Below are 21,912 nucleotides of genomic sequence, written 5' to 3' on the forward strand. Positions count from 1 at the left end.
TTTAGGGCTGCCCGTTTTGCCTCCTGATTTGCAGCGTTATTCCCCCTGCTTTTTAAATCTATTCCTTGTTGGTGTCCCTTTAAATGAACCACTGCTAACCTTGTCGGCCCTCTCAGAGCTTTTAGTATCTCAACTATAAGTTTCTGGTGTATCAAATCCTTCCCCTGTGAGTTAATAAGGCCCCTTTCTTCCCATAGCTTTCCAAATGTATGGACTACTCCAAATCCATATCTAAAATCAGTATATATTGTCCCCTCCTTCTCCTCAAGAAGTTTCAAGGCCCTTAATATTGCATATAATTCACATGCCTGGGCAGACCATGATCTATCTAATGCACCCGACTCTACCACCTGTAAGCTCGGACCCTGCACTATTGCATACCCTGATTTTCTCTTCCCTTCTATTACCCTGGAGGATCCATCCACGAAAAGTCTTTCACCACTTTCTAATTCTTCTTCTTCTAAATCTGGTCTAATCTTCGTCTGCTCCTCTATTGTAGCTATACAGTCATGGGTCAAAAACTCATGCTCCGGTCCCCCATATAAAAATGCGGCCGAGTTCTGTAGTGCAGTGGTTTCTAACGTCAAATTGGGTGCCTCTACCAGAATTCCTTCATACTTTAAAAGCCTAGCATCCGAAATCCATTTTTCTGTTTTTTGCTGTAATACACTCCGGATGTTGTGAGGGGACATTACTTTGAGATTACCATTAAAAGTAATTTTTCTAGCTTCTTCCACCAATAGGGCACATCCGGCCACTATTTGTAAACAGGTTGGCCAGCCCCTACTCACAAGATCTAAAATTTTTGATAAATATACAACGGGCTTCTTTTTCCCTGCCCAATCCTGGGTAAGTACCCCAAATGCAATACCCTCTTCTATGTTTACAAATAAGAAAAATGGTCTCCTCACATCCGGGAGGCTTAAGACCGGGACATAGACCAAATTTTCCTTTAATTCCTGAAGTTTCTCTGTGTCTTCTTGACTCCATTTCATTAGCCCTTCCTGTGTTAATTTATGGTAAAAAAAATCTAGTTTTACTGCTATAATTTTCAATCCACTGCCTGCAGTACCCGGTAAGTCCTAAAATTTGACGAACTTGTTTCTTGTTTTTTTTTTTTTTTTGGAATAGGTAGTGACATAATTGCTTGGATCCTTTCAGGGTCTATTCTTTTCTCTCCCTTCTTTAAATAGTGCCCCAAATATTTTACCTCCTCCTCTACAAACTGAAGTTTAGTCTTAGAAACTTTTAACCACTTAAGTCCCAGAAAATTCAACAGCCTTATACTTTCTTTCCTTACATCCTCCTCATGTTCCCCTGCCAGAAGCAGATCATCTACATATTGTATCAGGGTTACTCCCGGTCCTGTTTGGTAATCTTGCAAAATTTGTTCCAATGCCTGTTCAAACAAATTTGGAGATTCTGTGAACCCCTGGGGTAACACTGTCCACCTCAGCTGTTGCCTCCTTCCTGTATCGGGGTCCTCCCATTCAAATGCAAAGTAATCCCGGCTTGCCTCATCGAAAGGGCAAGCTCAAAAGGCATCCTTTAAATCTATGACACTATATCATAAGTTATTAGGCCCCAATTTACTTAAAAGTGTATATGGATTTGCCACCACGGGGAACCAAGCCACTGTGCGTTTATTAATTTCCCTTAAGTCGTGCACTAACCGATAAGTGCCATCTGATTTGCGCACAGGGACTATCGGTGTGTTGAAGGGTGACATGCATGGTTCTAGCAGCCCCTTGCTCAACAATCTATCTACCTCAGGTTTTAATCCTCGTCGACCCTCAGGGGATAGGGGATATTGCTTTATTTTTACCGGGACTTCCGGATTTCTAATAATCACCGAAAATGGGGCTATTTTTAGCTGCCCCACGTTTCCTGGATTATACCATACTTCAGGGTTTATCTTTTCTTCATCCTCCACTCTGAGAGGACAGAGTTTAATTTGCAGTTTCTTTTCTACTACTTCTATCCTAATTCCTAGTTATATAATCATGTCCCTCCCCAATAGATTATATTCAGATTCTGATACTAACAAAAAGTCTCCCAACCCAATTCTTAATTCTGATTCAACTGTCACCCTTTTAATAACCCCCACCTCAAAGGGTTCTCCCTTTGCTCCTACTACCGTGGCAGTCTCTTTAGATAGACTACATCTTTTTGGCAAGAACTGAATAGTTGATCTTTCAGCTCCTGTGTCAACCAGAAAAACTATTTCCTGGCCATGGGGACCCACCTTCAGTTTTATCAAGGGCTCCTTATGATGTTTCTGTGTCCCCAAGAGATAGAGCCCCTGACCCCTCTAATCTGTCTTGAACTCCTTTTCATCCCGAATCCCGACCCTACACTCTTTCTTGAAATGTCCTTTTTTTCCACAATAAAAACACACCTTAATGTCCTGTCTCTCCCTTGAATTCCTAAACTCCTTAAGCTCTCTTACTGGCCGCCTCTGTGTCTCTCTCTGACCCTGTTCCCTACTTTCTCGTACCGCAGCAACCATCATTCTAACTTGCCGTTTCTGACTTTCCTCTTCCCTTTTTCTTATTTTTGTTATTCCCTTTTTCGGTCAATTTAAAGATAAAAACCTCAGGACAGGCTATCCAGATTTTTGCATACTTACTTTCCTCCAAACAAACAGGTTTTTTTGTATTTACCCAAATATTTAATCTCTGTTTTATCCAATCCTCTGTTGACCCAAATATTGGCCAGAACACGTTTCCTGAAATCTCCTTCCCACCCCAAACTTCTACACAGTAATATATCATTTTTGCCTTATCCTTCCCTTCCATTCCAGGGAAATGGTCCCAATTTTCTAGTAAAAATCCTAAGGGACTATCTCTAGGTATGGGTGGGAGTTTAACACTTGCAGGAGGTTTACTCTTCCCCTGCCCCATTTCCTCCGGAGTACCTTCACTCACACCAAAAATCACTTTCGCTTCCCCTGTTTCGTGGCCCACGCCCTCGCGGGTCAATGGGAACCGCACTACTAAGGGTCCGCACTCGCTTGGGAAATCTGGCTGCCAGTCCCCCTCTCACACACACACCACACGTTGTACTCCGGGATCCCGACCCCGCCCGAATGGATCCCTTATACTTACGTGTCCTGCGTCTTCATCCGGACTTTGTGCACAAAATTTAAGGGGTCAATTGGGCCCTCCTACCTTTGCTTTTGCTTTCTTAATTTTAGGTTCGTCGGTCGAGGTTGGGATAGGACTCCCGTCCCCGGGGCCACCAAAATGGTGGGGCGCGCCTCCCCGCAGGCAGAGAGCCCCTCCAAAATCTCGATCCGAGTACGGCACCAAATTTGTTATAAATGAGCGCAATGGGCCATAAAAGATCAAATAACAATTTAAAGATTTATTGGTTACAGAAAGCAAAAGCAAATTCAGCGCGCTGGACAGCAGGGGAGTCTCCACTCCACCACCTGCTGCACCCACCCCCCCTTAGTCTGTTCCTTTTAAGCTGTTAGGTTTTTGGGTGACGTGCTCCTCCTTTAGTAGTTCAGCGCATGCTCCTCCAGTTGCTAGGGGGTCTTTTTCTGCCTTCTGGTGGTCGGGGGATGAGGGCGAGTAGTCTTCCTCAGCCACTGACTCCTTTCTTGGCACTTAAAACAATATGTAATTATGCAAGCAAAGCAAAACACATTCTGGCTTTTTACTTTAAGGCCTATCAAGCAGAGCAAAGCTATTAACAAGTTCTAGCGATATCTTTTTCAAGGTCTGTCTGTCAGAGGATCAAAGCAGAACAACCCCCATTCTGACCTCACAAATCTTGGGGATATTCCTCCAAGGTCTAAAGTCTGTCAGGCGAACAAAAGGCCTCTTATTTATTACAGTGTGTGGGTGTGGGCAGTAGAGATGTGGTCATTGGTTGTGGTCCATGGAGGTGGTCAGTGGCGTGTGGTCAGTTTGGGTGGACAGAGTTTTGTGGTCAGTGGTTGTGGTTAGTGTCAGTGTAGTCAGTTGTGTTTCAGTGGCTGTGGTAAGTGGGTTGTGGACATTGGTATCTGGGCAGAGGTTTTAGGCATTGGGGTGTGGTCAATAGCTGTGGTCAGTGGATGTGGTCAGTTGGGAGGTCAGTGGGGGGTAGTAAGTAGGTGTGGTCAGTTGGGTGGTCAATTGGTGTGGTGATAGGTGGTGGTCAATGGGTCAGTGCAGTCAGTGGCAGAGTGGTCAGTGGGTGTGGTGAGTGAGTGTGGTCAGTGGGGTGTAGGCAGTGGTGTGTGGACCAAGGTTGTTGTCAGTGGGTGTGGCCATTGGGCAGGTCCATGTGGTTTGGTCAGTGGGGGTGGTCACTGTGTTTGGTCAGTGGGTACTGTCGGTGGGAGTGGGAAATGGGATGTGGGCATTGACGTCTGGGCAGTGGGTTTGGTCAGTGGGTTCCATCAGTGGGTGCAGTCAGTGGGTGTGGTCATTGGGGGATGATTGTTGGGGGTGGTCAGTGGGTGTGGTCATTGGGTGGCAGTCAGTGGATGTGGATAGCTGGTGTGTCATTGGGGTGTGGTCAGTTGGTGTGCTCAGTGGATGTGATCAGTGGAGTGGTCAGTTGGTGTGGTAGGTGGGTGCAGTCAGTGGGCATGGTCATGGGGGTGGTCAGTGGATGAGGTTAGTGGATGTGGTCATTGAGGGAGTGGTTATTTGGTATAGCCAGTGGATGTGCTCAGTGGCATGTGGTCAGTCAGGGTATGGTCAGTTGGGTGGTCAGTCAGTTTGTTCAGTTGGGTGGTCTATGGGTAGTGGTCACAGCATCAGGCAGTGGGGGTGGTCACTGTGTGTAGCCATTTGGGGTGGTTATTGGGAAGGTGCTTGGCCAAGGCAAAAGGAGGCTCCCTGTGTGCCCTGCTCCCCTCTCCCTGAGCTCCTGAGAGCTCTGCAGCCCCTGCTGCCATCCCATCTGCCCAGGCCAGCACAACAGCCCCCGGCCTTGGGGCCCTGCAGAGCTGCTCCTGCTCCAGGCCCAGGGCCCATCCCAGAGCTGGGGCAGTGTCCTGGGTTGGTGTTATGTCTGCTCCTCTCCCGCCCCCACACCTTGCTGTCTGCATGGAGCTGCCGCCGGTGCCCTTTCTCCCCCCCTGGGGGGGTGGTGCCCCGGGGCTGTGCTTGCTTGGCTTGCCCTGCTGCTGCTGCTGCTGCTGCTTGCTGCGCTAGCTACCCAGGCCGCTGCTTTTGCCCTATTGCTTCTGCCTGCTGCTGCCCCGGCTCTGTCCCGGCTGCTGCCTTCCCCTCCCCCTTCTCTCCTTCAGCTCCAAGATCTGTACCGGTTCCGGACGGGACCTGAGCATCAGAGACTGCCTCCGGAGCCTGCCCAAGAAGCTTCTCGCCCTTCCCAGCAGCGACCGTCTCTCACTTCGGTGAAAACAGTTCTTTTGTCATCTGGGATTGTACTTTCCTGTTGCTGGGAAGTGTTTTTTTCTTGTGTTTGTTAATAAACAAGTTTTTTCCACTTTTCCCCCCGAGTAAAATTCTCTCCAAGCCCAGTGGGGGGGAGGAATTGTGAGGGGGGTTTAGTCTGGGGGGCTCCTTTGGAGGCTTTTCCCCAGTTTTGTCCTAAACTTGGACAAATAATTTGGTGGCCCGTACGGGGAACCGAAGAAAGTGGAAAAAACTGTGTAACTATATATAATGGTGTTTGGAATGGATTTCAGTATGTGGTTCTGGATACTGGGTTTTTTTGAGGTTTTAATGCCTCTTTGGTCTCTGGGGTTATTTTCCTGCCCGGAAATAGCTCCAGTACTGTCTCCTATGTGTAGTTTTTATACTAGAGGGATAATGACCAAAATATTGATTGGACTGGGCTTGGTTGCAATGGCTTGTAAGAGGTTTATGAAAATGCTGGAATCGGTTCCAGGGATATCTTCTGGATCCTGGTTATGGATATGTATCCAGTTTATTAGAGGAGAAGCAGGGGAGGAGGCTTTTCAGCCTTTGCTTCCCTTTGTCTCCTCTGAATTTTTTACCTCGTTATTAGGATATGTGCAGTTCTCCTTTAGTATTAAAGAGATCATCTTCCTGACGTTTAATGTTGTAAGCTTCCTCTACACAGTTTACAGTTTTAAATAAAATCAGGGCTGAGATTTCTAGAAGTGCTGGTGCGACTCCTGATTTAGCAGCAGGACAAAGTGTGAGGAGTCCTGAGTGGTGTGGAAAATGGCAGGACCTGGGCCAGATGTTAAAGGAATTTTCTGATCCTAAGGTTTGGGATTTTTCACATGAGCAAATTCAGAACCCGGCTGAGGTGGTAAAATATGTGAAAGAGAAATGCCACAATAGCTCCAGGAAAAAAAAAAGATTACTGCATTGAGCTGGGCACTGGCGTATGCTTATCGTACCCTGTTAGATAGTGGAGAACAACAAACAAAGGAAAGGGAACAGGGAGATAACACAGCTACTATGCCAGCTACTCAGGCTGTAGTTAGCACCCCAGGCTCGAGGACAGGGATGAAATTAGAAAGCAAGCTTCAACCAATGGCTGTGGCTACCAGTACAAGGAGTGGGAAGTGCACCAAGAAGACCGATCGGCCAGTGGAGGATGATGATGAGGATGCAGGAGAAGGACCTTCAACACCTCCTGATGTAAAATCAAGAGTTAAAACCACTGGTGTGAGATCAGAAACTAATAATGAGTCTCTGTCCTTAAAAGATCTTCGGGGTTTAAGAAAGGATTATACAAGACAGCCCGATGAATCCATAATTAGTTGGCCGGTCCGGCTTTGGGATGCGGCAGGCGAGGCTACCATCTTAGATGGCACTGAGGTGAGACACCTGGGATCCCTGTCTCATGATCCGGTCATCGATCAAGGTATGATGAGGGAGGCTAACCCTCAAAGCCTCTGGGCACGTGTTTTAGACAGCGTAGCACAAAGATATCTGTGTGCCGATGATCTGTATATGCAACAGACCAAGTGGAAAACCATAGAGCAAGGGATCCAACGTCTGAGGGAGATGGCAGTGGCGGAGATTATTTTTTCAGATGATGTAACAACTAGGAACCCAGACCTGGTACCATGCACACCTGTAATGTGGAGGAAGCTGGTGCGACTCAGGCCATCTGAATATGCGTCTGCTCTGGCAATAATGAAGCGGGAAGAGGTCTATGAAACGGTGCTGAACATGGCGAAGAAGCTCCGGGCATACGCGGATGCTGTGCATGGCCCAACCCATGCCAGAATCGCCGCCGTGGAAACACGCTTGCAGAACTTAGAGGACAAGATAGAGGAAAATCATAAGAGGCTCAGGGAGGAAATTAAGGAGGACCTCCTCCAAATTTCAGCCGTGCAAATTGGACGTCCTGGCAACCAACGTAGACGTTCTCCCGATGGGGAGAGGAGGTACACTCCCCGGGCCAAGCTATGGTTTTTCCTGCAGGATTCTGGAGAGAACATGAGGAGATGGGATGGAAAGCCTACGGCAGCTCTGGCACAACGGGTGAGGGAGTTGAAGGAAGGCAAGATTGAAAGCGGAAGTTCCATCCGAAGGAGAGCCGCTCCTGTTGCCCGTACCCAAAGTGCCAAATATGACAGTGATAATGACATGTCTGACCCTCTCGAAGGAACTTCTAAGATGCATGCCCCAGGGAAGAAAGATAAACAGGCTTAGAGGGGCCCTGCCTCTAGCCAGGGTGAGGCGAGGGAAAATCGTGTCTTTTGGACTGTGTGGATTCGGTGGCCTGGCACATCGAAACCACAGAAGTACCGAACTTTAGTTGATACAGGTGCCCAATGTACGATAATTCCATCAAGATATGTGGGGGAAGAATCCGTTTCCATCGCTGGTGTAACAGGTGGCTCGCAGGACTTCACCCTGGTGGAAGCTGAAGTGAGTTTAACTGGAAGGGAATGGAAGAAACATCTTGTTGCGACTGGTCCAGAGGCCCCATGCATTTTGGGCATAGATTACCTTCAGAGCGGGTATTTTAAGGATCCAAAAGGCCTGAAGTGGGCATTCGGGATAGCGGCTGTAATGGCAGAACACATCCGCCAATTGAACACCCTGCCTGGACTGGCTGAGAATCCCATTACAGTAGGATTGCTGAAAGGAGAAGACCAACGAGTACCGATTGCCACTTCAATAGTACATCGCCGGCAATATAGAACAACTCGAGATGCTGTGATCCCCATTCACAAGATGATCCGTGAGCTGGAGAGCCAAGGGGTGGTCAGCAAAGCCCACTCACCCTTCAACAGTCCCATCTGGCCTGTGCGAAAATCTAATGGAGAATGGAGACTAACTTTGGACTATCGTGCCTTGAATGAAGTGACTCCACCGCTGAGCGCTGCCGTGCCAGACATGCTGGAGCTGCAGTACGAGCTGGAGTCCAAGGCAGCAAGGTGGTATGCCACCATTGACATCGCCAATGCGTTTTTCTCCATTCCTCTGGCCGCAGAGTGCAGACCTCAGTTTGCTTTCACCTGGAGGGGCGTGCAGTACACCTGGAATCGACTGCCCCAGGGGTGGAAACACAGTCCCACCATCTGTCATGGACTGATCCAGGCTGCACTGGAAAAGGGTGAGGCTCCGGAACATCTACAATATATTGATGACATCATCGTATGGGGGAACACAGCAGCAGAAGTGTTTGAGAAAGGAGAGAAAATTATCCAAATCCTCCTGGAAGCCGGCTTCGCCATCAAGAAGAGTAAGGTTAAGGGACCTGCACGTGAGATCCAGTTCCTGGGAGTGAAGTGGCAAGATGGACGGCATCAGATTCCTACTGATGTCATTAACAAAATTACAGCCATGTCCCCACCTACCAACAAGAAAGAGACCCAAGCTTTCCTAGGTGCCATAGGCTTTTGGAGAATGCACATCCCTGAGTACAGCCAAATTGTAAGCCCTCTTTACCAGGTCACTCGCAAGAAGAACGATTTCCACTGGGGCCCTGAACAACAGCAAGCTTTTGCCCAGATGAAGCAGGAGATCGCTCATGCAGTGGCCCTTGGCCCAGTCAGGACGGGACCAGAGGTAAAGAATGTGCTCTACTCTGCAGCCGGGAACCATGGTCTGTCCTGGAGCCTGTGGCAGAAGGTGCCTGGTGAGACCCGAGGCTGAACCCTAGGATTTTGGAGCAGAAGTTACAGAGGGTCTGAAGGCAATTACACCCCAACGGAGAAGGAAATTTTGGCCGCCTATGAGGGAGTCCAAGCCGCCTCAGAAGTCATTGGTACGGAAGCACAGCTTCTCCTGGCACCCCGACTACCGGTGCTGGGGTGGATGTTCAGCGGAAAGGTTCCCTCAACCCACCATGCCACCAGTGCCACGTGGAGCAAGTGGATTGCCCTCATCACTCAGCGTGCCAGAATCGGGAAACTAAATCGTCCTGGGATTCTGGAAATAATTACAAACTGGCCCGAAGGTGAAAGTTTCGGTGTCGCGGATGAAGAAGAAGAACCAGTGACACGGGCTGAAGAAGCTCCACCATACAACGAGCTACCGGCAGAGGAAACACGCTATGCTCTATTCACTGATGGCTCCTGTCGCGTTGTGGGAATGAACCGGAGATGGAAAGCAGATGTATGGAGCCCCACACGACGGGTTGCAGAGGCCACTGAAGGAGAGGGTGGATCCAGTCAATTTGCCGAACTCAAAGCTGTCCAACTGGCCCTTAACATCGCAGAGAGAGAGAAATGGCCGAAACTCTATTTATACACTGATTCCTGGGTGGTAGCCAATGCTCTGTGGGGATGGTTGAAGAAATGGAAAAAGGCGAACTGGCAGCACAGAGGAAAACCAATTTGGGCTGCTGAAGAGTGGAAAGACATCGCTACTCGATTAGAGAGATTACCTGTGAAAGTTCGCCATGTAGATGCCCATGTCCCCAGAAAGAGAGCCAATGAGGAGCAGCAAAATAATCAGCAAGTAGATCAAGCTGCAAGGATAGGGGTGTCGAAGATAGACTTAGATTGGGAACACAAGGGAGAATTGTTCCTAGCTCGATGGGCCCATGATGCCTCGGGTCATCAGGGCAGAGATGCCACCTACAAGTGGGCACGAGACCGAGGGGTGGATCTAACCATGGACAGCATCTCCCAGGTTATCCACGACTGTGACACGTGCGCTGCCATTAAGCAGGCGAAGCGGGTGAAGCCCCTCTGGTATGGGGGGCGGTGGTCCAAGTATAAGTACGGAGAGGCCTGGCAGATTGACTACATCACACTGCCTCAGACCCGCCAAGGCAAGCACTATGTCCTGACCATGGTGGAAGCCACAACTGGATGGTTAGAGACGTACCCAGTGTCTCATGCTACAGCCCGCAACACCATCCTGGGCCTGGAAAAGCAGGTCCTGTGGAGGCATGGCACCCCTGAGAGAATTGAGTCAGACAATGGGACTCATTTTAAGAACAATCTCATTAACACCTGGGCTAGAGAACATGGCATTGAGTGGGTGTACCACATCCCTTACCATGCACCAGCTGCAGGTAAAGTGGAAAGGTACAATGGATTACTGAAAACCACCTTGAAGGCATTAGGTGGGGCGTCCTTTAAAAACTGGGAACAACATCTAGCAAAGGCTACTTGGTTAGTTAACACCAGAGGTTCCATCAACCGAGCAGGTCCTGCCCAGTCTGACTCCCTTAATACAGTGGATGGAGATAAAGTCCCAGTGGCCCATGTCAGAGGTCTGTTAGGAAAGGCAGTATGGGTTAATCCTGCCTCGGGTACAGGCAAACCCATTCGTGGGATTGTCTTTGCTCAAGGACCAGGATGCACGTGGTGGATAATGCAGGAAGATGGAACAACACGGTGAGTACCACAGGGAGAACTGATTGTAGGATGAGACAGAAAGACATATGTAAGTGTTGAAGGTCTGAGTAAGTGAAATGAGTAGAAATGTGTAAGTGATGAAGGTTTGCGGAAGTCGGATGAAAGCTTTTACGTTGTAGTGAGTGGGTGTATATCCCAATCGTGTGTAACGTTCACGATGTGGGATAAGGGGTGGAATGTCCTGGGTTGGTGTTATGTCTGCTCCTCTCCCGCCCCCACACCTTGCTGTCTGCATGGAGCTGCCGCTGGTGCCCTTTCTCCCCCCCTGGGGGGGTGGTGCCCCGGGGCTGTGCTTGCTTGGCTTGCCCTGCTGCTGCTGCTGCTGCTGCTGCTGCTTGCTGCGCTAGCTACCCCGGCCGCTGCTTTTGCCCTATTGCTTCTGCCTGCTGCTGCCCCGGCTCTGTCCCGGCTGCTGCCTTCCCCTCCCCCTTCTCTCCTTCAGCTCCAAGATCTGTACCGGCTCCGGATGGGACCTGAGCATCAGAGACTGCCTCCGGAGCCTGCCCAAGAAGCTTCTCGCCCTTCCCAGCAGCGACCGTCTCTCACTTCGGTGAAAACAGTTCTTTTGTCATCTGGGATTGTACTTTCCTGTTGCTGGGAAGTGTTTTTTTCTTGTGTTTGTTAATAAACAAGTTTTTTCCACTTTTCCCCCCGAGTAAAATTCTCTCCGAGCCCAGTGGGGGGGAGGAATTGTGAGGGGGGTTTAGTCTGGGGGGCCCCTTTGGAGGCTTTTCCCCAGTTTTGTCCTAAACTTGGACAGGCAGCCACAAAGCTGTGCCCATTGCTGTTCATTGCTGCTCTGATGAGGATGGATCCTCAGCCATTTGGATGTTGCTGGTGAATTTTCCTACTCTGGAGGTGTGATCTTCATTGAGCTCTTCCGGATAGGAATTAAATGCGGAAGACTCACAAATATTTGTTCAAAACACCCAAACAAGAAAAGCCCCTGGGAATAATTTAAGTTTTCAATTCTTCTGTGGTTACTTAAAAAGAATTCAAAAGTGTATTCCAAGCTAATATACTATCTTGAAAACACTGCAGAGAGAAATCTATTTTGTTTTGTTTTATTTTCCTGTTTATAGGTTTATATCAGCAATGTCCAGGAGATATTGACCCCCAGGACCTTCTAATGCAATCTGAATAGACATGAAAGCCAAGACTCTTCATGGCTCACAATCAATCACACTTTGTCCCCACCACCTCCCCACCATTTCTCTCATCCAACCCCGGGAATCCTATGGATCAGGAATGGTGTGGCCAACAGGACCCAGGCAGTGATTCTTCCCCTGTGCTCAGCACTGGTTGGGCAGCACCTCAAGTGCTGTGTCCAGTTCTGGGGCCCCCAATTTAGGAAGGATATGGAGGGCTTGGAGCGTGTCCAGAGAAGGGCAACAAGGCTGGTGAGGAGTCTGGAACACAAGTTCCATGAGGAGAAGCTGAGGCAGCTGAGGTGGTTTATCCTGGAGAAGAGGAGGCTCAGCTGAGACCTCATCACTCTACAACTCCCTGACAGGAGGGTACAACCGGGCTGGGGTCGAGCTCTTTTCCCAGGGAACAGTGCCAGGACAAATAGACATAACCAGAAGCTCCACCATGGAATGTTTAGGCTGGACATTAAGAAACCTTCTTGACAAAAAGGTTGATTGGGCATTGGAATGGGCTGCTCAGAGAGGTGGATGAATCCCTGTCCCTGGAAGTGTTTCAGCATAGACTGGATGTGGCACTGAGTGCCATGGTCTGGGTGACAAGGTGGTTTTAGGTTACATGTTGGACTCGATGCTCTCAAAGGTCTTTTCCAGCCTGGGTGATGCTGTGATGATTGTGACACTGCAGGGCCCTGGGGAAGCAAGGGGCCATTGTGACACTGTGGGGCCTCGTGGAACTGAGAGGACCAGAGTGACACTGTGTATGACATGGCACCACAGAGCCAAGGGGCCACTGTGACACTGTGGGGCTACATGGAAGCCAGGAGTCCATTGTGACACTCTGGGTCCTGGTGGAACCACAGAGGCCACTGTGACACTGCAGGGCCTTGTGGAACCAAGGGGCCACTGTGACACTGCAGAACCAAGGAGAGCCTTGTGAGAGCCTGGGGCCAATGGAACCAAGGGGCCATTGTTCCACTGTAAGTACTCTTGCAACTAAGGGAACAATTGTGACACTGTGGTGCCCCATGGAACCAAGGGATCTTGTGCAGAACCTTGTGGAACCAGGGCACCATTGTGACACTGCGGGGCCTGCAGGACCTTGGGGTACCAGGGCACCATTGTGACACTGCAGGGCCCAAGGATCCAGGGGACTTTGTGACAATACAGGGCTCCCATGGAACCAAAGTGACATTGTGACACTGGGAGGCCTCATGGAATCATGGGGATCATTGTGACATTCTACAGCCTCATGGAACCTTGCTGGCAACAAGTTGCCTTGGAGTGTAGATGTTCTGGAGGGTAGGAGGGCTCTGCAGAGGGACCTGGACAGGCTGGATCCAGGACCCAAATCCAACAAGGTGAGGTTTAAAAAGACCAAGTTTTGGCTCCTGCACTTTGGCCACAACAACCCCTGCAGCATTACAGGCTGGGGACAGAGGGAATGAACAGCAGCCAGGCAGAAAGGGACCTGAGGGCACTGATGGACAGCAGGCTGGACATGAGCCAGCAGTGTGCCCAGGTGGCCAGGAAGGTCAATGGCTCCTGGCCTGGATCAGGAATGGTGTGGCCAGCAGGACAAGGGCAGTGATTCTTCCCCAGTATTAGGCACTGCTTGGGCAGCACCTCGAGTGCTGTGTCCAGTCCTGGGCCCCCCAATTCAGGAAGGACATGGAGGGGCTGGAGCGTGTCCAGAGAAGGGCAACAAAGCTGGTGAGGGGTCAGGAGCACAAGTCCTGTGAGGAGCACTGAAAGAGCTGGGGTTGTTTTTCCTGGAGAAGAGGAGGCTCAGGGAGACAAGGTGGTGTCAGGGCACAGGCTGGCCTTAATCTCCAAGGCCTTTTCCAGCCTGGCTGATTCTGTGATTCTCTGAAACCACCCCTGGAGCAATTGCAGGATGAGCCCTGGGCCTCCTCTTCAGAAGGTCCGTCAGCCCAGGCTCCTCAGCTTCTCCTCACAGCCCCAAAGCCCATCCTGTCAGTCCTGCAGAGCCTCTCCAGCCCTTCCTCAGTGCCCAGAACAGGGAGCCCCACACCCAGACACACCAGCCCAAATGTGCCCCCCTGGCCTGTGGTGCCTCTGGCAAGGGAGCAGCACGAGGCACTGCAGGACCCTGCAGACAATTCGTGCAGCACTTGTAGGATGATCCTGCTCCCCAAGGGACATTCCCATGTTGCCAGTTCAGGAACTGAAATGGGGAGTGGGGCCAGAGAGAAAGAGGCAAACAGGGATGGGCTGTTTGCAGGGGAGGTGACAGGGATGGGCAAGAGGAAGAAATCGCAGTTTTGACAGGAAAGAAATCAAAGGTGAAGCCAAGGAAATGCTCAGGGCAGTTTGAGGGTGGCTCCCAGGCAGCTCTGGCTCTAAGGAACAATGTCTGCAGTGGGACAGGAAGCTCACAGCTCATGGGAACAAACTTTCTGGCTGAATTCAGAGGCCACCACAACACCTGAGTGGTTTCCCTCCAGTGCCCCAGCCCTTGCTGGCCCCAGGGGCTGATGGCATTTGTGCTCACTCAGCTCCATCTCCCCACAGCAGCACCATGGGGGTTCTGACGCCTGCTCTGTGCAGTGCAAACAGGGGCTCCTGAGCCAGTGCTGCCGTGTCTTTTCCTGTAAGCATGCAGCACCTGTGTGAGCTGGGGGAGAGGCCAGGGCTGCAGAGGGGGATGTTGTTGGCAGGTGCATGAGGACGCTGTGGGACGCTGCCCTGGGCTGTCCAGTGCAGTGGGGATGGATCAGCCCCTGCTCTGCTGCTCCTTGCCAAGGTCTCCCCCTTGCAGGGACCTTGCAGAGCACCAGCCATGCTGTTTGCACCCAGCCTGCCCACGGCCAGCCTGGGGCTGCTCACGGGGGTTTTCTCTGCTCAGCACTGGCCTGGCCAAGTGTTGTGGAGAGAGCCTGGCCAAGGAGCCTGGAGCCCCCAGGCCCTGCCCTGAGGCGTCAGCGCTGCCCCAGCAGTGCCCATGGCCTGTCCCTGCTGCAGCCCCGGCACAGCCACCCCCAGGGCTGTGCCCGGCCCCGAGAGCACTCAGGCCCTGCAGCAACACGAGGGGCAGGAGGGCAGCGGGGCAGTGGCACGGGAGCAGCACTGGCAACACCAAGTGCTGCTGCTGCTGGGCACAGCTGCTGTGCCAGCACTGATCTGCCCCAGCTCTGTACACAGACACTGCTGCTGCTGCTCCAGAGAAGGGAACAAAAGGGGATCTCTCGAGGAAACTTTGGTAGGAGATTTTTTATTTTGTTTAATGCCACTTATAGCACAGTTCCTCATTTACACAGTCTTTGGGTAACAGTAGACTTGGAGGAAAACAAAATGAGGTATGCCAGGAAAAATAAAGTTGCTTTGTTGACAATATTAGGAAACAGATGCAAAGGAAAGAAAAGAACAAACCACCTACCAAACCAAACAAGAACTAACAAAGATAACTTTTATTACAAGTGATTTGGAGAACCTGAAAAGTAGTTCAATATTTCTGAAAGCATTCAATCATCAGTGTCCACACTGTAGCCATGAGCTCCTGGTTCCTCAGGCTGTAGATGAGGGGGTTCAGGGCTGGAGGCACCACTGAGTACAGAACTGACACTGTTAGATCCAGAGATGGGGAGGAGATGGAGGGGGGCTTCATGAAGGCAAATGACCCAATGGTGACAAACAGGGAGACCACAGCCAGGTGAGGGAGGCAGGTGGAAAAGGCTTTGTGCCGTCCCTGCTCAGAGGGGATCCTCAGCACGGCCCTGAAGATCTGCACATAGGAGAAAACAATGAACACAAAACAAGCCAAAAAAAGAAAAGCACTAACCACAAGAAGCGCAACCTTTCTGATGCTGGAGTGTGAGCAGGAGAGCTTGAGAATATGGGGGATTTCACAGAAGAACTGGCCTAGGGCATTGCCCTTGCACAGGGGCAGGGAAAATGTATTGGCTGTGTGCAGCAGAGCAGTGAGAAAGCCACTGGCCCAGGCAGCTGCTGCCTTGTGGGCACAAGCTCTGCTGCCCAGGAGGGTCCCGCAGTGCAGGGGTTTGCAGATGGACACGTAGCGGTCGTAGCACATGACGGTCAGGAGGGAAAACTCTGCTGAGATAAAGAAGACAAAGAAAAAGAGCTGTGCAGCACATCCTGCATAGGAGATGGTCCTGGTGTCCCAGAGGGAACTGTGCATGGCTTTGGGCACAGTGATGCAGATGGAGCCCAGGTCAGTGAGGGCCAGGTTGAGCAGGAAGAAGAACATGGGGGTGTGCAGGTGGTGGCCGCAGGCTACGGCGCTGATGATGAGGCCGTTGCCCAGGAGGGCAGCCAGGGAGATGCCCAGGAAGAGGCAGAAGTGCAGGAGCTGCAGCTGCCGCATGTCTGCCAATGGCAGCAGGAGGAAGTGTCTGATGGAGCTGCTGTTGGACATACCTTCACTCTGGGCATGGTGAGCTGTTAAAAGGAGACAGAGTAGTTGGGACAGGTTTCCTTGTGTCAGCTCTATGCTATTTTTTTGAGATTTACTCAAAATTGCTTCTCTTTTATTGGGGAAATTTCTCTCACTTTGTTTTTTTTATCTTTGAGCTTGGGGTTTTGCTTTCTTTGAAGTGAGAGAAATCCTCTTTAAGCATTGCTCTGAGCTTGAACACTGGGGAGCCCAGGGGGAACACAGGGCTCCCTGTGCCCGAGTAGAGTCAGACCTGCTCGTTCCACACAGCTGCCCTTTGCTCATATACACCTGCCAGTATTTCACAATGACTGCACTTAAAATGTGCCTGAAAAATAAAGAAGACGTTTTGAATAATCTGGTTTCAAAGCAAGATTTACTAAACCCACATTTCTTTCCCTGTGCAGCTAGACAGGATGGGATATCCAGGTTTGGTGTGGCTCTCATCTGCCTGGAGTTGTGCCTACTGGGACCTGTTTCTTCCTATCCAAGCCTTGTCCCTGCCAGTGCTCCCAGAGCCCAGCTCAGCCCTGGGGGCTCAGCTCTGCTCTGCAGACCCCTCCCAGCACAGGGCACTGCCCAGGGGCATCTCCCTGCCAGCAGGGCCTTAAGGGCAGCTCAGACAAACTGAGATGCTGCAAGCCAAGGTGCTGCTGCTGCTGTCTGTAGGCACAGGAGGGTGAGGAGGCACTTTGTGAGGGAGATGAGAGGCAGATCTGCTGATCCCCCGAGGGACAGTGCAGGAGTCTCAGTGACACAGAAACACCTGACAGCTCCTTTCCCTTCCCTTGAAGAGAAAGCTGAGAGCAGCCCTGGCCATGCAGCACCATCTCCACAGCAGGAGGAATCTGCCCTGATGGGAGTGGCTTTTTACCCCTCCAACTTCTCCCCACAGTCCATGGGGAGCTGCCAGGCAGGCTGAGAGCTGCCCCTGGCAGGTGGCACATGCCTTGGGCTGGCCAAGAGCCCTGAGGGCTGCAGGAGCTGCTCTGCAGGACAGCCCAGGGCAGCCCTGGCTGCAGCCCCAGCTTCAGCCCCTGCAGCCGTCCCTGGCAGCAGGAGCTGTCCTGCCCTGTCCCTCTGATGGTGCCCAGGGCAGCCCTGCTCTGCAGCACATCCTCCTCCTCATCCTCCTCCTACCCCTTTTCCTCCTCCTCCCCTGCCTCAGAGAAACTGGGACAATCCTCCTGACACATCGTCTAGGCTGTGGGATGTGCTGGCTCCAAGACATCTCTCCCGGAGCACAGGGGACATTGCCCTGGAACTGATGCCTGGAAAGGCTGACTGGGAGCAGAGACTAGACAAAGCAAATAGAATATAACAGGTATTAATTGTAAGGGTATGCTGGGCAGTGCAAGAACCTGGCAGGAACTACATGCAAGTCAAATCCAAGATGGATACTGCTCACAAGATTTTTACGCTTTAATAAATTTTGGTTGATCAGTATCCTGGGGACAATTATCCAACCACAGCCCCAGGATATGGAATGTCAGCTCCCTGACTTGCCCTCTGCTCTAAGCCATTGTTTATGATTTTTGCATACCGGTTGTACTTGATTGTCTATCTGGGAATCGATTGCTTTGTCTAACTAGCCCATGAAGAGAACTTACTAACATGTAATACGAAGTTTCAGAGTAAGAGACTAAACAGCAGAGAATCTGGAAAATATAAAAGCTAAAACCCAAGACATCATTACCCCCACATTCTCACCATGTAGAGAGCTGTAAAGATATTTCCCCAAGTGAAGTCTCAGCTCAATGTCTTCCCAATCCTGGTTGACTTTAGCCTGTCTGTGCCTGGCTCCTGTTCCCTCAGTGCCTGCAGGCAGTGCCCTCAGCGCTGCTGGGCTGGGACAGGAGCTGCTCAGCAGCAGAAATGTCTTTTTGAAGCTTTACTTGGTTGAGCTTGGGAGCTGCCTCTGTGGCAGGAGCCCAGCCCAGCTCAGCAGCACAGACACAGCACAAGGACATTAATGAACCTCTTAGGGCCTTGGTGCTGTTTACATCAGACTCAGTCCCTGAGAGAGTGTTCAAAAAACTTTTTAAATACTCAAAGTGAGATGGAAACTCCAAAGGTTTGTGAAGTTTTAATGGGTCCCATGGAGGAACACACCTAAGAAAGTGTCCCCAGGTTGAAGTTAGAGTAGAACATTGGAGGCAGTGATGACAGGAGGGGACAAAGAAGGGAAAGGTGTCTCTGATGCTGACCAAACCTGGATGTGTTTCAGGAATGCAAAGGGCCAAGGGCTGAGCCCCAGCCCCTGGCAAGGCACATCCTGTCTCATTGCTCAGGCCTCCCTCATTGCTCAGGGCTCTTCCCAGGCCACTGGGCTCTGGGGATGTGCAATGCCAAGGGCAGGACCATGGGGCAGCCCCTGCCAGGCTGCTGAGCAGGGACAAGGAGGCAATGAGGCCCCAGCACAGCAAGGTTCACTTGTCCCCTGCTGGCCTCAGGCCCAGGGCCAGCAGCCATGGCCCAAGTGCTGCAGCAGTTGGCTCTGGCAGGGCCTTTCAGCTGCTGCCAATCCCTGTGCCCTCTGCAGCCCAGGCTGTCCTACGGTGTCCATGCCCTGCGCCTCTGTCCCTGCAGGCTGTCGTCATCTCCCAGCTGCCCCACCTCGCTGGCCCTTCCTTTGCTGAAAGCTCTACGTCCTGCCTACCTCTGCCTGGCCACACAAAGCCTTGGCCCTGATCCTAAATGTTTTAACTCAAGTTTTACTGTGCCTGTGAAGTTTTATCACAGGAACAAGGCATGCCAGGTCTGCTTTTCCAGGAGGGACAATTGAAAGAGAAGAAGACATCTGGCTTAAAGGTGGGGTGATAGAAAAAACAAGGACTGGTCTTGGGCATTTGGGTTGGGTTTTATGGAAATGTGTAAATTGTTATATACATGTGGTGACTGAATATAAACAACACACTTGTAGAAATAGTTTTCCACATAAGGTTAGGAGTTATCCCCGGTTAGACCTAAGTCATAAATAAATGATGTCCTCTTCCACACCAAATTGGTTCAAGGAGTCTTAATCTGATACTTCAAGACTTGGCAGTGTGGCCTCTCAGAACTGAGGATTCAACTGTGACACCTTAGAACCTCATGGAACCAAGGGGCCATTGTGATGCAGGAGACCCTCATGGAACCAGGGACACCACTGTGACACTGTGGAACCTCATGGAAACAACGGGCCATTTTGATACTTCCTTGCCTCCTGCAAACAGGAGCCATTGTGACACCACAGGGCCGCAGGGAGCCAAGGGGACATTGTGACACTGAGGATCCAAGGAGATCACTGCGACACTGAGGAACCTCATGGAACCAAGGGCCCATTGTTACACTGTGGGACCCTGTGGAACCAAGAGGACCATACAGACACTGCGGTGCTCCATGAAACAAAGGGGCCATTCTGATACTGCCTGGCCTCATGGAACCAAGGGGACAATTGTGACACTGTTGGGTCTCGTGGAACAATGGAGACTATTATGACACCAAATCACAGAATTAATGAAGTTGGAAAAGACCTTTGAGACCTTTAAGTCCACCTATGAGCTAACATCACCTCATCAACTAGACCATGGCACTGAGTGCCACGTCCAATCTTTTTATAAATTCTGCCAGGGACAGTGACTCCACCACCTCCCTGGGCAAAAGATTCCAGATCCCAATCACTCTTTCATTGAAGAATTTGTTCCTCATGTCAAACCTAAACTACCCCTGGCTTATATTAAGACTATGTCCTCTTGTTCTCTCAGTGGTGTCCTGGGAGAGGAGAGTGACTCTCACCGGAGTACAACCTCTGTTCAGGCAGTTGTAGAGAGTCTCACTGAGACCATTGTAGCCATTGGGGCCACTGTAGCACGGCAGGGCCTCATGGAATCAAGAGGACCACAGTGATAGTGTGGGGCTCCATGGGACGAAGGGGCCATTCTGACACCGTGGAACCAAGGAGAGCTTTGTTATACTGCAGGGCCTCATGGAACCAAGGGCACAAGAGCGACACAGTGAGCTCCAAGGGACCAAGGGGGCATTCTCACACTGCAAACCAAGGAGACCATTGTGACACTGTGGGGCATCATGGAACTGAGGGTCCATTGTGACACAGCACGGCCTCATGGAACCATGGAGGACATTTTTACAATTTGAGGCTTCATGAAACAAAAGGGACATTGTGGCATTTCAGGGCCTTCTGAAACCAAGGAAACCTTACTGACACTGTGGGGCTCAACAGAACCAGGGGGCCTTTGTGACTCTGTGGGGTCTCATGGAATCAATGTCTGTTGTGACACTTTGCAGCCCCATGGAACCAAGGAGTCCATTGTGACACTGCAAGGCCTCATGGAAGCAAGGAACCATTGTGACACTGTGGGTCTCCTCAGGCCAAGAGGCAGTTGTCACACTGTGTGGCACCATTAAACCAAGAAATACATTGTAACACTACAGGGCCCCATGGAACTAAGGATTCATGTAACAGTGTGGGACCCCATGGAACCAAAGGTCCATTGTGACACTGCAGGGCCTCAAGGAATCCTGGAGGCCATGATGACACTTTGAGGCCTCATTGAATCAAGGGGCTCTGCAGGTCTGCATGGAACCAAGGAGACCCTTCTGTCATTGTGAGTCCCCATGGAACCAAGGGTCCATTGTGATACTGTGGTGTGGGAAATGCAGGCACGGAGAGCTCTCAGGGCCTTGTGCATACAGGATCAGAGATAGAGATGGATACATGGTTTGACCTAAGACCCTGGAGAAGGCTTAGAGAACTAGAGCATTAAAGTGAAACAGACATGAAACAAGAATATAAGTTTTTAGTTTAATTAAAAATATACAGAAATATGTATTATATAAGCCAAGCAATATGTTAAGTAAGATAGTGAAAGATTTTAAATGTAGCAGTAGAACCTGTTATAATGTTAGCTAAAAGTTTAAGACATATTAATCTAAGTTTGTGAAATATTATATGGTTGGTTAAAAATGACGCATTGCAGCAAAGCCATGAAAAGCAAAGCAATTAATGATTGGTATAAAAAGACACTAGCAAGTTTGTGGAAGTATTTGATTGGCTAAAAAATTAAATAAGACATTGTAACTAAGAATTATGTGGCTTCTGATATTATGGTGTTGGATCTAAAACCTTTGATGAGACTGATGCCATAAAGCAATAAATCATCTTTAACAATGTCGCTCAGTTTCCCCTGTCTCTCATAATATTTACATCCCAATTCTGTGGTACCAAGAAGACCCCTGTGACGCTGCAAGACATCATGGGATAATGAACACCATTGTGACAGAGCCTTCATGGAACCAAGGGGCCATTGTGTCATTGTGCAGTCCCATGGAACCAAGGAAAGCATGCTGACACTGCAAGGCCTCTTGGAAGGAAGGAACCATTGTGACACTATGGAGCTCCATGGAAACAACAGGCTAGTGTGACACATCTAGGCCTCATGGAACCAAGGATCCAGACACTACCATTGTGACATTGCGGGGGCCCCATGGAAACAAGGAGCCACTGTGACACTGCGGGGCCCCATGGATCCAAGGGAACAGATAACAGGTCTGGTTGGCTTGGCCTGACTCATCCAAAT

The 21,912-nt window shown here is 50.4% G+C and overlaps 1 protein-coding gene across 1 annotated transcript; it reads right to left on the reverse strand.

The window, feature by feature from the left end:
• Window positions 1–13,166: 13,166 nt before the first annotated feature.
• On the reverse strand, window positions 13,167–16,285 carry LOC130265951 (olfactory receptor 14J1-like). Its single transcript, XM_056515292.1, has 2 exons — window positions 15,473–16,285; window positions 13,167–13,229 (listed from the first exon to the last, which is right to left on the reverse strand). The coding sequence occupies exons 1-2, from the start codon at window positions 16,262–16,264 to the stop codon at window positions 13,167–13,169; spliced, it is 855 nt and encodes a 284-aa protein (XP_056371267.1). The 5' UTR covers window positions 16,265–16,285.
• Window positions 16,286–21,912: the final 5,627 nt, after the last annotated feature.

This window comes from Oenanthe melanoleuca, unplaced genomic scaffold, assembly GCF_029582105.1.
Source record: "Oenanthe melanoleuca isolate GR-GAL-2019-014 unplaced genomic scaffold, OMel1.0 S001, whole genome shotgun sequence".
Lineage (NCBI taxonomy): Eukaryota > Metazoa > Chordata > Aves > Passeriformes > Muscicapidae > Oenanthe > Oenanthe melanoleuca.

Coding starts and splice junctions, on each gene's coding strand:
- LOC130265951 (XM_056515292.1), bottom strand. CDS start 16,264: ATGCGGCAGCTGCAGCTCCTGCACTTCTGCCTCTTCCTGGGCATCTCC. Junction 13,230..15,472: donor TGTACTCAGTGGTGCCTCCA/GCCCTGAACCCC, acceptor GTCCCTCTGCAG/AGCCCTCCTACCCTCCAGAA.